This window comes from Apodemus sylvaticus, chromosome 12 (genome assembly GCF_947179515.1).
Source record: "Apodemus sylvaticus chromosome 12, mApoSyl1.1, whole genome shotgun sequence".
NCBI lineage: Eukaryota > Metazoa > Chordata > Mammalia > Rodentia > Muridae > Apodemus > Apodemus sylvaticus.
This window is the reverse complement of record NC_067483.1, coordinates 34,449,796-34,464,157: the sequence shown is the minus strand read 5'-3', so window position 1 is coordinate 34,464,157 and position 14,362 is coordinate 34,449,796. Positions and strand designations below refer to the sequence as shown.

The following is a 14,362-nucleotide window of genomic DNA, read 5'->3' as shown; positions in this document are numbered from 1 at the left end:
GAGCTGGAAAACTTGTCAAACAAAAGCCAAAGAGCAAATATTTTAGCTTTGGGAGCCATGTACAGGCTTTTTGAAGCCTATTACATGCGCGCGAGTGTGTGCATGTATGTGTGTGTATGTGTGTGTGTGTGTGTGTGTGTGTGTGTGTGTGTGTACACGCACGCGCGTATACTGACCAGATCTGGCCTCCAAGCCACAGACTGTGTGCTGGTGCTGAAGCCAGGGCTATGCATGCTATGCAGCCACTCCACCACTAAGCTACAGCCCCAGCCCCACAGCCTGCCAAACCTTAAGAAGAATAGTAATTTGGGAAGTTCTCGTGTGATGTTATAAACTAAAGAAAGCAAGTATAGTTATTTCCAACATTACTTCAACAGCCTGCTGTGTTATAAAACAAACTTCAATATAAATTTTAAAGCAAAATAACCCCGTAATTTAAGTGACAGGCTGGAAATCTCACCTGATAGGATCTTCACAGGCACCAAACGGCAGCTTGCCAAACTCGAGGCCTCCGACTTCTCCTCCCACGAGGGCATCTATATCTACATAAGGGGAAATGTATGCCTTTATTTGGTAAAAATTAGAAGCAAGCACTCCACAGTGGAGTCCAAGCTAGCTAGTACCGTACAGTGAGAGCTCGCCTGCTTCAGTTAAACCTTTCAGAAGGGGACAGCTCTGAAGTGCCTGTGACAGTGCAGACAGCAAGTTAAGCACGCAAGGCAAGGCTTCTGAGAATGAGAGTGTTTAAGTACAGAGCACACTTCTGATTATCCACTGTTTCAAGTAGAGCCATCCAGTCTAAATTTTACTCTTGTGAAATAGTTTTCAACTACTACTCTGGAGAGAAATAATCCTGTAATTTTCTCCTTTTTCTAAGAGTATGGTAAATAAAATCTAAAAGGGATGATTATCTAAGTACTAAGAAATTTATTCACCAACTTACACTCATCAGTTTTGTTGTCAAAAATTTCTGGTTAACAAATTACCAAATTTGCCATTATTAGTAAAATTCTCTGTGGACTATAGATGAAATACTGAAACTCAGTAAGAACCTCTTTTCCAAAATGAATAGTCTCTCCATGGGAAGAAAGCAGAAAAAGTGCCACTGAACCCTTACTTCTATCCTTCTTGAGAAACTAATCCTTCTAGGACAGTAAAAGGATTTTTCTCTCTGAAATAATATATATGGAAGTATTTAATTGTTAATATTATACTAGAAATTCATAAATTTAAAGTCTATTGTTGAACCACAAACATCATCCAGATTTATTTAAATTAACACTTGACAACCTATGCCCTAAGTTACTCAAAACAGTCATTAAGTATGGCTAAATTACTCAATAATTCTTCAATCAATGCATTCCATTCTACAACTTAAAGAATGCTTACAAAAATAAAGATCATGTGATTAGTTTTATACTACAAAATACATACCTCTAAGAGCTTCAAACTTTACATGCATTCTCATAAAGTGATACATTAAAAATAATTAGCAAAAAGATATTACAAAAGGTGTTTTTAATTTATTTATGAATATACCATCACTGACACACCAGTGTAGAGGGCATCAAATCCCATTACAGATGGTTGTGAACCACTATGTGGTTGCTGGGAATTGAACTCAGGACCTCTCGAAGTGCAGTCAGTGCTCTTAACCACTGAGTCATATCTCCAGACCCAATACAAAAGTTTTAATTAAAAGTTGATGAGTAACACTGTGGGTAAGGAGAACCAAGAAACTGGAGACTGACTAATACATGAAGGCAAACTTGATCAACTGGGTAACCATGTGACATCAGCCTTCCTGAGTCTTACATTTTCTGAGAAATGCAACAACATTCATAGGCTGAAGAGATGGCTCAATGGTTAATAGCACTCACTGCACTTCTGAAAGTCTTAAGTTCATCCCAGCACCCACATGGCAGCTCACAACTAGCTGATTCTGTCTTCTGCTGTGCAGATATAAATTATCCATACACATAAAATACATAATATATCTTTTTAAAAAAGAATTAAACAAAAGATATAAAATTCCAAGTTTGGCTCATAATTCTTGCTGGCCCCTCCATCTTATAAGAGGAAATACGGAGTTTATATAGACTCTAGCCTACTAAGGAATGTTATTTTTACCTACATTTTAAAAATCTGACAACAGAACATCATCAAACACCTTATTAGCGATCAGAATTACAAGGCAAGTCTGGCCTTAATCACTTACAAGGTAAGTGATTGACTTAAGATCACTGTTGACATCAACACCATGGAACTGGGCAATTAGGATTAAATCTAAGGCCTCACAAACGTTAAGTATATACTTTGTCACTGGGATACACACCAAGGTTCTATCTTGGCAAAGGTCTAAAATAAATTAGCCTTGGGAAAAGGAGAAGAATGGAAACTTGTCAGTAGCAGATCAAAAACCATGCAGTGGTACTGCTGTCTGGAAACCACGGCTTTTCTCTTACTCCCCCCTTTGCTGTGGGTCAGGTGTAGCTCTTTCACTGCACATTAGAGTTCTAAGTTGCTCAACAGTATAAAAACAGTAGTGGTGGGGCTGGAGAGGTGGCTCAGTGGTTAAGAGCACTGACTGCTCTTCCAGAGGTCCTGAGTTCAAATCCCAGCAACTACATGGTGGCTCATAACCATCTGTAATGAGATCTGATGCCCTCTTCTGGTGTGTCTGAAGACAGCTACAGTGTACTTATATAATAAATAAATAAATCTTTAAAAAAAAAAAACAGTAGTGGTGCACATAACTACCAAAAGCTGCTATGTACAATAGAAATTCCTATTGTCTCTAACCCAGCAACTATTCTCAACCTTATAGCCAAAGAGCTGGAACAAAATAGAGCATGAAAAATACTGTTTTGGTTTTCTTTGGAAGCAGTACGCTAAAAATGTTTGTAAGCTAGATGTTTATTGATACATGGGTGTGGTGGCTTTTAGCTAAACCTTAGCATTTGTCGGGGGCTGAGGCAGGACTGCATAACTTCAATGCCCATGTGGGCTACAAAGTCACAGTAAGAAATTCACAGTAAGATCTTGTCTCAGAGAGAGGGAGGGACAGGGAGAGAAGGGGAGAGGGAGAGAAGGAGAAGGAAAGGGAGAGAGAAGGAGAGAGAGAGAGAGAGAGAGAGAGAGAGAAAGAGAGAGAGAGGCTATGAATATTTCTAAATGAAACATCACTTTTTACAATGCATGTATGATAAGAATTTTTAAAAAGAGGGTCAGCTGGGCGGTGGTGGCGCACACCTGTAATCCCAGCACTTGGGAGGCAGAGGCAGGCAGATTTCTGAGTTCGAGGCCAGCCTGGTCTACAGAGTGAGTTCCAGGACAGCCAAAGCTATACAGAGAAACCCTGTCTCAAAAAAAAAAAAAAAAAAAAAAAAAAAAAAAATCCAAAGAGGGTCATGCATGGTGGCACATTCTTTAATCATACCACTCTGGAGGCAGAGACAGGAGAATCTCTGAGTTCAAGGCCAGTCTGGTTTACATAGTGAGCTCCAGGACAGTCAGAACTACAAAAAAAAAAAAAAAAAAAAAAAAAAAAAAAAAACCAAAAAATATTTTAAAGGAAGTACAAACATTATTTCAGAAACAAAATGGATTACGAAAAGAATACTGTGGGGCCAGCAAGAGAGTTTGGCAAGTAAAGGTGCCTGCCACCAAGCCTGACAACCCAAGTTCCAACCCCAGGACCCCCATGGTAGAAGAGAACTCACTCTCACAAGTTGTCCTGTGATTTCCTCTGATGTCACACACCATGGCACATACATATACACACATTAAATAAATGGTTATTAAAAGAAGCACTGGCCGGGCGTGGTAGCACATGCCTTTAATCCCAGCACTTGGGAGGCAGAGGCAGGTGGATTTCTAAGTTCGAGGCCAGCCTGGTCTACAGAGTGAGTTCCAGGACAGCCAGGGCTACACAGAGAAACCCTGTCTGGAAAAACCAAAAAAAAAAAAAAAAAAAAAAGAAGCACTGTAAACAATTATATCCAACAAAGCAAGTAGGAAAAAACAAAACAAAAACCTCAGGTTCTCTGTCCCCCAGAGCTTTTTTCTGGAACTTAGGTGATGCCTGTTCATATTTGTGTCCTTGGCATAACCTGGGATACTACTGGTTAGTAATTAATGACTCAAATTAATGACTTATCAATGACTATGCAGGAAATTAAAGACATTTTCTAAGTCCTCATTAAATATTCTAAAATCTTCTTCCATAAGACTATATACAAATTTATTTTTCTTCTTTTCCCAATACTCTAAGCCTTCCTTTGTTTTTTCTTCTTTTTTTTTAATTCGATATATTTTTTATTTACATTTCAAATGATTTCCCCTTTTCTGCCACCACCACGCCCCCTCCCCCCCCCCAAAGTCCCATAAGCCCCCTTCCCTCCCCCTGTTCTCTCACCCACCCCTTCCCACTTCCCTGTTCTGGTTTTTCCCTATACTGCTACACTGAGTCTTTCCAGAACAAGGGGCCATTCCTCCGTTCTTCTTGTAACTTATTTGATGTGTGGATTAGGTTTTGGGTATTCCAGTTTTCTAGGTTAATATCAACTTATTAGTGAGTGCATACCATGATTTATCTTTTGTGACTGGGTTACCTCACTTAGTATGATGTTCTCCAGCTCCATCCATTTGCCTAAGAATTTCATGAATGGCTGAATAGGACTCCATTGTGTATATATACCACATTTTTTGCATCCATTCTTCTGTTGAGGGATACCTGGGTTCTTTCCAGCTTCTGGCTATTATAAATAGGGCTGCTATGAACATAGTGGAGCATGTGTCCTTATTACATGCTGGGGAATCCTCTGGGTATATGCCAGGAATGGTATAGCAAGATCTTCTGGAAGTGAGGTGCCCAGTTTTCTGAGGAACCGCCAGACTGATTTTCATAGTGGTTGTACCAATTTGCAACCTCACCAGCAGTAGAGGAGTGTTCCTCTTTCTCCATATCATCGCCAACACCTGCTGTCTCCTGAATTTTTAATCTTAGCATTCTGACTGGTGTAAGGTGAAATCTCAGGGTTGTTTTGATTTGTATTTCCCTAATGATTAATGAAGTTGATCATTTTTTAAGATGCTTCTCCGCCATCCGAAATTCTTCAGGTGAAAATTCTTTGTTTAACTCTGTACCCCATTTTTAATAGGGTTATTTGGTTTTCTGGGGTCTAACTTCTTGAGTTCTTTGTATATATTGGATATTAGCCCTCTATCTGATGTAGGGTTGGTGAAGATCTTTTCCCAATTTGTTGGTTGCCAATTTGTCCTTTTGATGGTGTCCTTTGCCTTACAGAAACTTTGTAATTACTCTAAGCCTTCCTAATGCTACGACCATACAGTCCCTCATGTTGTGCTGAACCCCAATCGTAATGTAAACATCTGTGTTTCATAACAGTCTTAGGTGAGCCCTGTGAGCAGCCTGTTCATCCCTCAAAGGGAGCACAACCCGAAGGTTCAGAACTACTGCTCTAAGGCACCAATATTACTGTTTTCAGCTTATGAGGATGGTTTCTCTGATATTCTAAAGATGGGTATTTTGATCATTCACTATATGGTAATACACACAGTGTTCTATCACAGGAGTAGCTTTATAAATCATATCAGCTTTCACAGATTGTCAAATATGAAATAGTTCTGCCTCTAAAATATGTGCTTTTCTTCAGGAGAAAAAAAAATCACACAGACAACAAAATCAGCAATTACATTTATAAGAGTATAGATATTTCTAGTATGAAACACCATATCTAATTTTAATTTCCTAATACATCTCTTCTCAATCCATATTTAATAGGTTAAATATAGTTACAAATGTTCTCACCTGGAGGCTGCTGAGGCCAAAAGTATTGCTGCCAATCCTGAAGCACATACGTGAACCGGATAGCAATGCTAACTGGAGGCAACGGAGTTAGAGGACAGCCCTGGAAACACATGCAAAGGCAACACCATGTAAATGCTTTGGCCTGCTTAAAAACTTCAACAACATTTCAAAGATATGGAATGCTACCCGCTTGAGAAACTAGAATCCAAGTTTATAGTTTCAAACATTTGTGTGCAGTCAAACTGTTAAAAGAAAAATAAGAAAGAACTAGTAGAGTGTAATTTAGAAAACCCAGAAGGAAGACACTAGCTGAGCATGGCGCATGCCTTTCATCCCAGCACTCAAGAGACGGAGGAAGGGAGAGCTTCGTGAGTTCGAGGTCTAACTTGTCTACACAGCAAGTTCCAAGCCAGCCAAGGCCACAGAGTGATATGTGTCTCAAAATAAATAATATTTTAGAAAGGAAAAAAACTACAATCCTAATTGACACATCTATAATGCAACCTGTACAACCTAAGGCTCAGAGAACATCACCGAAAGGAAGATGGAAAGATTTTAAGAGGCAGATCTTAACTTTTAATGTCTGTGTGCAGGTAAGTAAGGGGTTGCAGGAACAGGTACCGCCTATGAAACTGGATGGGGAACTATGAGTGGGGACCCAGAGGGGCTGAGAAAGGGGAGGGCAACATGTCACATGACATTCAAGTGGGAAGGGGCCACTGGGGAGGAGAGAACAAAGAAGGGGAAAGCCAGGGGAGAAACAGCAGAGACAAAAGCATCACAATGAAGAGTAACTTTTTTAAGCTAATAAACTTTTTATGGAAAGAAAAAAAGGAGGAAGAGACTACAGAAAGAAACAGCACCAGCAATGCCAGACCTTGTTTTGAAAAGTCAAAAAGCAGACTCTAGGCAGTATCACTGTCATTTGACTGTCATTTGTAGAGCAAGAGGCCTGGCAGGCACATTAGCCATATGCCTGAAAAGTAGTTCTGTGAGGGAACCTGTGGTTCTCACGGCTTGAGCAAAAAAACTCAAATTCCAAGACTACACATACAACATTTCCAATATCAGCGAGCAAGAAGTTCCAGCCACTACTAGACCTGGTTCTACAATGCTTTGTAGACAGCAACCATGAGTTTGTAAAACCAACACACAATGGCTAGAAAAGGTAAAATTTAAAATGAAGCTTAATTTCAAAAAATTTTGTTTATTTTCTGTGTTTGGGTGCTTTCCTGCATGAATGAATGTCTATGTGACACTTGAGGGCCTGGTGCCTGTGAAGGCCAAAGAGAAGGTACCAGATCCCCTAGAACTGGTACTACAGATTGTTATGAGCCACACTATAGGTGCTGGGGATTGAACCCAGGTCCTTTGAGAGCAGTCAATGCTCTTAACCATGGAGCCACCTCTCTGGGACCAAAATAAAACTCTTATTAAAAAGAATAGGCAAGGGCTGAGTGAGATGGCTCAGTGGTTAAGAGCACTGACTGCTCTTCCGAAGGTCCTGAGTTCAAATCCCAGCAACCACATGGTGGCTCACAACCATCTGTAATGAGATATGATGTCTTCTTCTGGTGTGTCTAAAGACAGCTACAGTGTACTTATATATAATAATAAATAAATCTTAAAAAAAAAAAGAATAGGCAAAACAAAGTGTAGTTCTAAAACAAATAGCCAAATTAGCTATTAAATTATAAAACCATGATTTATAAGGACCATGAAAGAATTCAGAATATTAAAGTTGAAAAGGGGGGGGGGCGGTGGTGGCGCTTGTAATCACAGTACTCTGGGAGGCAGAGGCAGGCGGATTTCTGAATTCAAGGCCAGCCTGGTCTACAGAGTAAGTTCCAGGACAGCTAGGGATATACAGAGAAACCCTATCTTGAAAAAAACAAATCCAAAAAACCAAAAAAAAGGGGGGGAAAGTTGAAAAGGAAAGCGCTGAGAAGGTTCAAACATTTAGAAGTACGATGGAAAAGATTTAAACTTGTACTTTATGTGACAGCAAATGGCAAAGCTGAGCCCATCAACAAGAATCCTTTCCTAAAAGCAAGAACTCTATGACATGAAATCAGCTACTCTACCGACAGGTGACATTTAAGGGATAATTTTACAAAGATGGGGGTAGCTTTAACTATGCAGAAAACTTTACATTACCCAAAGTCATTCTCAACTACCTCAAATTCAATTTTCTCAGATCAATTTTGAAAGAAGCCTACCATTAAGAGTTCTATAAAATTTTGAAAGACTGAGAGGTAACATGGTAAACTAACAATATTTTTCATTTAAAAATAAAACTATTGACAACCAAATCTTAAGTTAGGTTTCACACATCAAGACAGTCTCTTTAAAATAGAAGTTTCCAAAAAGAAAGGTTGAGCTGCATAGAGGAAAGACAAAAATATCTGAAAACGTTCATTAATATTCCTTAAGAGGCAGGGGGACCTCTGTGAGTTCAAGGCAGGCCAAGTCTACAAAGCAAATCTAGGACAGTCAGGGCTACACAGAGAAACTCTGTCTTGGAAAAACCAAAAAAAGAAGGAATAAGGTATTAATATTGGTATCAGACCATAAATTTTACAAAATACTAATTAAACACTTATAATGATTAAAAAAGGGGGTGGAGGTGGGGGGTGAACAACCAACACAAAATTGGTTGTTGAAAAACTTCCCACCATATTACATACAGAATTAGACAGTATAGATTTCAGAGCCCAGAAGACTTAGGAAAAGAAAATTACTACATATATCAAATGTTCCGAGACTGTTTTTAATTGAGACAGTCACAGAAATTATGTTAAGAAAAAATAAATGATAAAAGAGGTAGACTTAACTTTGAAATTCCTATCCTGTATTTCAAATGGATTTGCATTTGGCAGGCCAGGCAGCCTGCCTGCTTCCAAGCTCCCTCCCTCCTTCAGTTCTTCCTTTTCATAGTACTGGGAATGTTCTTAGTCACTCACTGTTCTTCTGCTGTGGAGACCCCATGACTAAGGCAACTTATAAAGGGAGGCCAGTAGTGGGTGTTGCAGAAGGTTAGTCTGTGCAGGCAGGCATGGTGGCAGGCAGGCTGGCTGGCACTGGGAGACCTAGCCCTGGCTGAGAACTTTAAACCCTGATCTGCAGGCAGCAGGCAGAGAATAGAAAAAGACACCTGGCCTGGCCTGGGCTTTTAAAACCTCAAAGCCTACCTCCAGTGACACACCTCCTCCAACAAGACCCCTCCTAATCCTTCTCAAACAGCTGCACTAACTGGGGATCAAGCATCCAGACACAGGAGCCCTCGGAGGCTCTTCTCATGCAAACCACCACAGGATGGAGGTCTCATGCCAGTCTTCCTCGCTTCCTTCCCAGTACTGGAGATGGAACAAAGAATCTTACCCATGCTAGGCAAGCTTTCCACTACACTAAGCCAAATCTCTGGTCCCATGTTTTTCTAGTCAAATTCTAATCCTAACAAAAAGTACCTATTGAAAAAGAGGAATTCCTTTTTAGAATAGTAAAACCTATTTCCAACCTTCCAGAAAGGTTGGAAAATGAATATAATCAACACTCGCATGACTTTTACCAAGTTCTGTGGCACAGAACCCTCCCCTCTGCATTTAAAAATATTGATATTTTTTTCCTGAACCCTTTAAAATTTGTAATCAAGGCAGTTCAGTTCTCAATACTCAGCAACTGCTTAAGAAGAATGTTTTCCTATGCAGCTGTAATGATTAACACAAGAAGTTTAACATCAACACTAATTTTAAATACTCGGTACATATTAAAACTATCCCAACAAACCCAAATCAGATCTTTCCTGTCTATTCTGCTTTGATCAAGTAAAAATCATTCACTGCCCGTGGCAGGCCTCTCTCATTCATCTTTTCTAAACAGTTACAGCTTTTACTTTCATGAGTCCAGACTTTGTCAGAAGGGTTCAGCATTGGAAATAAGGGGTTATTTTACACATTTTTATTTATGCTAAACATCCTGACAGAAACACTACTCATATGAGTCTTCCGACAAGGATCACACTAAAGAGACCTGTAGTATTTTTCCTTTACAATTAATTTTTCTTGTCTTTTTATATTTTAGGTTTATGAGGGTTTGCTGCATGTATGTCTGTGCACCGTGTGTGTGTGTGTGTGTGTGTGTGTGTGTGTGTGTGTGTGTGTGTGTGTGTTGCCCTCAGAGGTCAGAAGAGGACAATGGAGTCCCTGGAACTGGAGTTATAAAAGGCTGAGGCTGGGTGCTGGAATGGTATTGATTCGGCACTTTTTTAAGATGAACCTTCAATTAATTTTTCAGCTAATACATAAAATAGTAAGTTTCACTGACATATTTGAGTTCAGTTTGCTAATCAAGTTTGATTATAACCTATTACATTATTGATATTAGAAAGTTTCTATGTGCTCAAATTACCAAACTTTTATCTATATTCCAAATAAGACTAACAATATCAATGTCAACTCACAATTTTTGACTTGAAGATGTCCAGCAGACCTGACAGATGAGTATACTGACTCGGCACCTTCCGAAGATGAACCATTTCAAAATCTGTTCGAACACCAGGACCTTGGCATTCCCCCATGTACATCCGTCGCCATTTGTGATGTATTTGGACAAACAATGGCACCTGGCTATAGATATAGATAAGAAAGGACCAGAAACCAACTCACTCATTAAACAGGAAGTAATCCCAAGCCTCAAACTGTTCCTGTTATTTTAATATCTAATATTTTAAATTTCCACAGGAAGAAAATTTTTAAATAGATTCTCATTTTTTACAAAGACACACTTAGTTTCTCCTCTCCCTACCCTAACAAACTGATGAAGCCTATTAGCACTTTAGCAAGAAAATGTTAAAACCAACTTTGTGGTGAAGAATTTCTTTCTCTACCATTTAAAGGTAGAGTTAATTCTCTCTAGTCACAGGTTTCTGTCTCTGTAAATTGGCCTACTCACTAAATCTGTAACCCCCAAAACAACACTAGCAGCACAGAGTTATGTGCAGATCTGTAGAGCAGAAAGAGTCTAAGTCTCTAAGTTCCAGATGAACTTAAGTTAGGTAATGATGTGCCATCCTGTTTCAACTCTCAGACTATAAAAAGTGTCCTTTGATGATCGAGGTGGATCTGAAAGAGTGCTCCTAAGAGCCAGAGGCTGTAATATGTCTTACAGACAGAAGATACATGTAAAAATGAGTCGTTCAAACATGACTTACAAGCTTTCCTGAGTTGGCTGTGAGCTGAACCTCAGTGGATCAACAATACATATTAATATATAAAAGCATAATATGACATCTTTAAACAGAAATGTACAGGAAACAAGATCATCAAGTAGAGAGTTGATAAGAATGTGACCAAAAACTCATGAGAACCTATGCATTTCCCCTTCGGAACAATGACTGACATAATACAACACCTATGGTGTTTCTAGAACACAAATATGGTAAATTACAAGAACAAGCTATAAAATACATTCCCAAGTCAAAACACTCCTTTGTAAATACAACTTTGCCAGTTTTCTCATGGGAGGAAATGACTGGAAAGATGGCTACACCATTGAAAGCTAAACTTATGCTACCAAAACACAACAAAATTTTAAAAAATCCAAAATAAGCAGAGCAGTGGTGGCGCACGCCTGTAATCCCAGCACTCTGGGAGGCAGAGGCAGGCGGATTTCTGAGTTCAAGGCCAGCCTGGGCTACAGAGTGAGTTCCAAGACAGCCAGGGCTATACATAGAAACCCTGTCTCGGAAAAAAAAACAAATCCAAAAAACTAAAAACACAAACAAACAAAAAAAACAAAACAAAAAACTCCAAAATATTCCTTAGGGCACTGTAGTGCATCATTTCTCCACTAGTAAATTTTCAGTAAGAGTCTCCTGGTCTATCTGATATAGACCAAAGTAGCTGAGTGGATAAAGCTAACTTCATGTTCTTAAACACACCTAAGAACATAATGTTGCTGAGATTGGTGGCACATACCTTTCAATCCAAGCACTCAAGGGAGAAGAGGCAGGCAGATCTATGTGAGTTTGAGGATGGCCTGGTCAGTGTTCCAAATTACCTAGGCCTACAGAGTGAGACCTTGTCTCAAAAACAAAACAAACAAAACAGAGGAGGAGAAGGGTCACAAAAATTCATAAAAACAATTCATTGAAAAGTTAATTCCAAAATAATGTCTAATATTATACAAATTTTTAAATTAGACTTTATAGATAAATTCATCCCTCATTTGAAATATATAAAGAACATTGGATTTTCTTTAGGAAGGACTTCCCAAAGGGTTTTATTAATTATACTCTTTTGGGGGGTCTTGGTTTATTTTTCTTTTGAGACAAGGTTTCACTGTGCAATCCAGGCTGGCTTTAAATTTATGGTCCTCTGGCCCAGGCCTCTTGAGTGCTGGGATTAAAGACTTGCTCCACCATGCACAGCTCTAACTTCACCCTCACATATGATTCTAGAATCATAATGTGCAAGGGTGGGTACTAAACCCTTCAATATAAGAAAAAAAGTAATAGTTAATAACCAATGACTTCCCTGAATTATACAAGTATTTTAACATATTTTCAACATCTGTGATGTGTATACCTACCAGCCGGTGTTTCCCAAAGCAATAGAAACGGAACTAAGGAGAAGGTTACACTTGGATTCACTGAGAACTGCGTCACTGTGTGCAGCAGGGGCAATCACCACAAACTCACGCAGGCCATACCTTCAAGAGAGAATCACCCCAGGAAAGACAGCCATTATTTGAAAAGTATGAGAAGTTTCCCTACAGGAAATTTAAGCCAAATATGTACTATCAGACTTTACTTCACCCTATCCCCATCCCACATGGCAACTGCATGCATATGCATTTAAAACTTCATTTCTTAAAAAAGAATCCAGTGTGTATGTGTATGTGTGTGTGGTCATGCCTGTGCCACGGTGCATAGGTGAAGGCCAAAGGATAACTTTCAGAAGTCAGTTCTCTGTGAGTGGGCTCCAGGGATTGACTTTGTCAGGATTATGCCTCAAGCATTTTAACCTGCTGAGCCTGAATTTCTTTTTCATTTTTCTCTCTTGAGGATTAGGGGTCAAAAGTAGTATCTCATGCTTGCTAGGTGACTGCTCTACCACTGAGGTAACCCCAGGCCCTACTTTTCTTTAAGAACTACTTCCATCTTTTTCATCACCTCCCTCTATTCATTAGAAATGAAGTCATTTGTTGAAATTATAGTAACCATTAAATAACAATTTTGTCTTAAAAATCAGCTCACAGGGCCAGTAAGAAGGCTCTAGTCACACAGGCCTCACAATCTAAGTCCAATCCTCAGAATCCCCATAAAAAAAGAAAAAAAGAAAACTAACTCAACAAAGCTCTCCTCTAACACTCACAAGGACACCATGACACACACACACACACACACACACACACACACACACACACACACACGCCTCCAGTTTACAGTATGAAAGAATTAAGTAAATTCTCACCTTAAATAACTGGTACTACTGTGTCCAGTAATGTAGAAAATAAGCTAGACTACCTGAATGCCAAGGAAATAATTACCAGCCTTGATATACATGTACTGTGTTGAGATACAGTCATAAAGTATCCTAAAAGATTTCTTGTATTCCTCTACTCCAGGACACATATTAGACAGAGGTTACAACATTACTAGGATGTGGCTTCCTCTTGCTATGGGACCTACAACAATGATATTTTCTCATTTAGTTGCCAAGTCATTAAAGCCACAAATCTGTGTGTCTCTGCATGTGTATGAGTGAGTGATTTGCCTGCATGTATGTCTATGCACCACATCCACTCCTGGTGCTAACGCAGGCCAGAAGAGGGTATCTGATCCCCCGGAACTGAAGTTTAAGATGTTGTGAGCCACCTATAGGTGCTGGGAATCAAACCCAGGTCCTCTGGAAAGAGCAGCCAGTGCTCCTAACAGCTGAGCTACTGCTGCAACCCCTGCTGCCTAACTTTTAAAAAATAGTAATAATTTAAGGCCAACTTGATTTTCTTTCTGGCCCAACAGCTCATCTCCTTAATACTCTTAACTGAATTTTATTTAATACTTAAATAAAAAAATAATTTATGAATGACATTATTCTTATCATTTGCCTATTTTAAGTTAGCCTCTGCCTGTGTATTCATAAATACTGGTTTTCATGAACTTTCTCAAGAAATCCCTTGGAATGCAGTATATAAAAACTCTCCTTCACCTTGGTCACCAGATTAGAACTGCTGAGACACAGACTATCTTGTGAGCCTATTCTGACAAATCCTCTCATAATAAAAAACAAAACAAAAAAACCTAAAGCAAACAGAAACCTTTTCCCTAAAGTCTATCTCATACTGTGCGCTGTTCAGATGCCACTGTGACTCTGACACAGTCTGAGGGTCCCCAAAGATTCACGAGTGAAACTGACTCAGTCCTCCGCTCACCTCCCCCCTCTGACACACGGAATCAAGATTCACCCTGCCAAGGCAGCAGCAGATAACTCAAAGACACCAGGGTGTGCATGCATTATCCTTGGAAGA

At 39.4% G+C, this 14,362-nt stretch overlaps 1 protein-coding gene across 2 annotated transcripts in view; it reads right to left on the bottom strand.

Moving 5' to 3' along the window:
• The window catches only part of Rab3gap1 (RAB3 GTPase activating protein catalytic subunit 1), a 61,195-nt gene that overhangs the window by 31,102 nt on the left and 15,731 nt on the right, over positions 1 to 14,362 (bottom strand). For both annotated transcript variants that reach the window (XM_052199863.1, XM_052199864.1), the window contains 4 exons: positions 12,422 to 12,541; positions 10,293 to 10,458; positions 5,834 to 5,933; positions 461 to 542 (listed from right to left, as the gene is read on the bottom strand). In XM_052199863.1, coding sequence (XP_052055823.1) covers positions 461 to 542; positions 5,834 to 5,933; positions 10,293 to 10,458; positions 12,422 to 12,541 — 468 coding nt within the window. The remainder of the gene's footprint in view (positions 1 to 460; positions 543 to 5,833; positions 5,934 to 10,292; positions 10,459 to 12,421; positions 12,542 to 14,362) is intronic.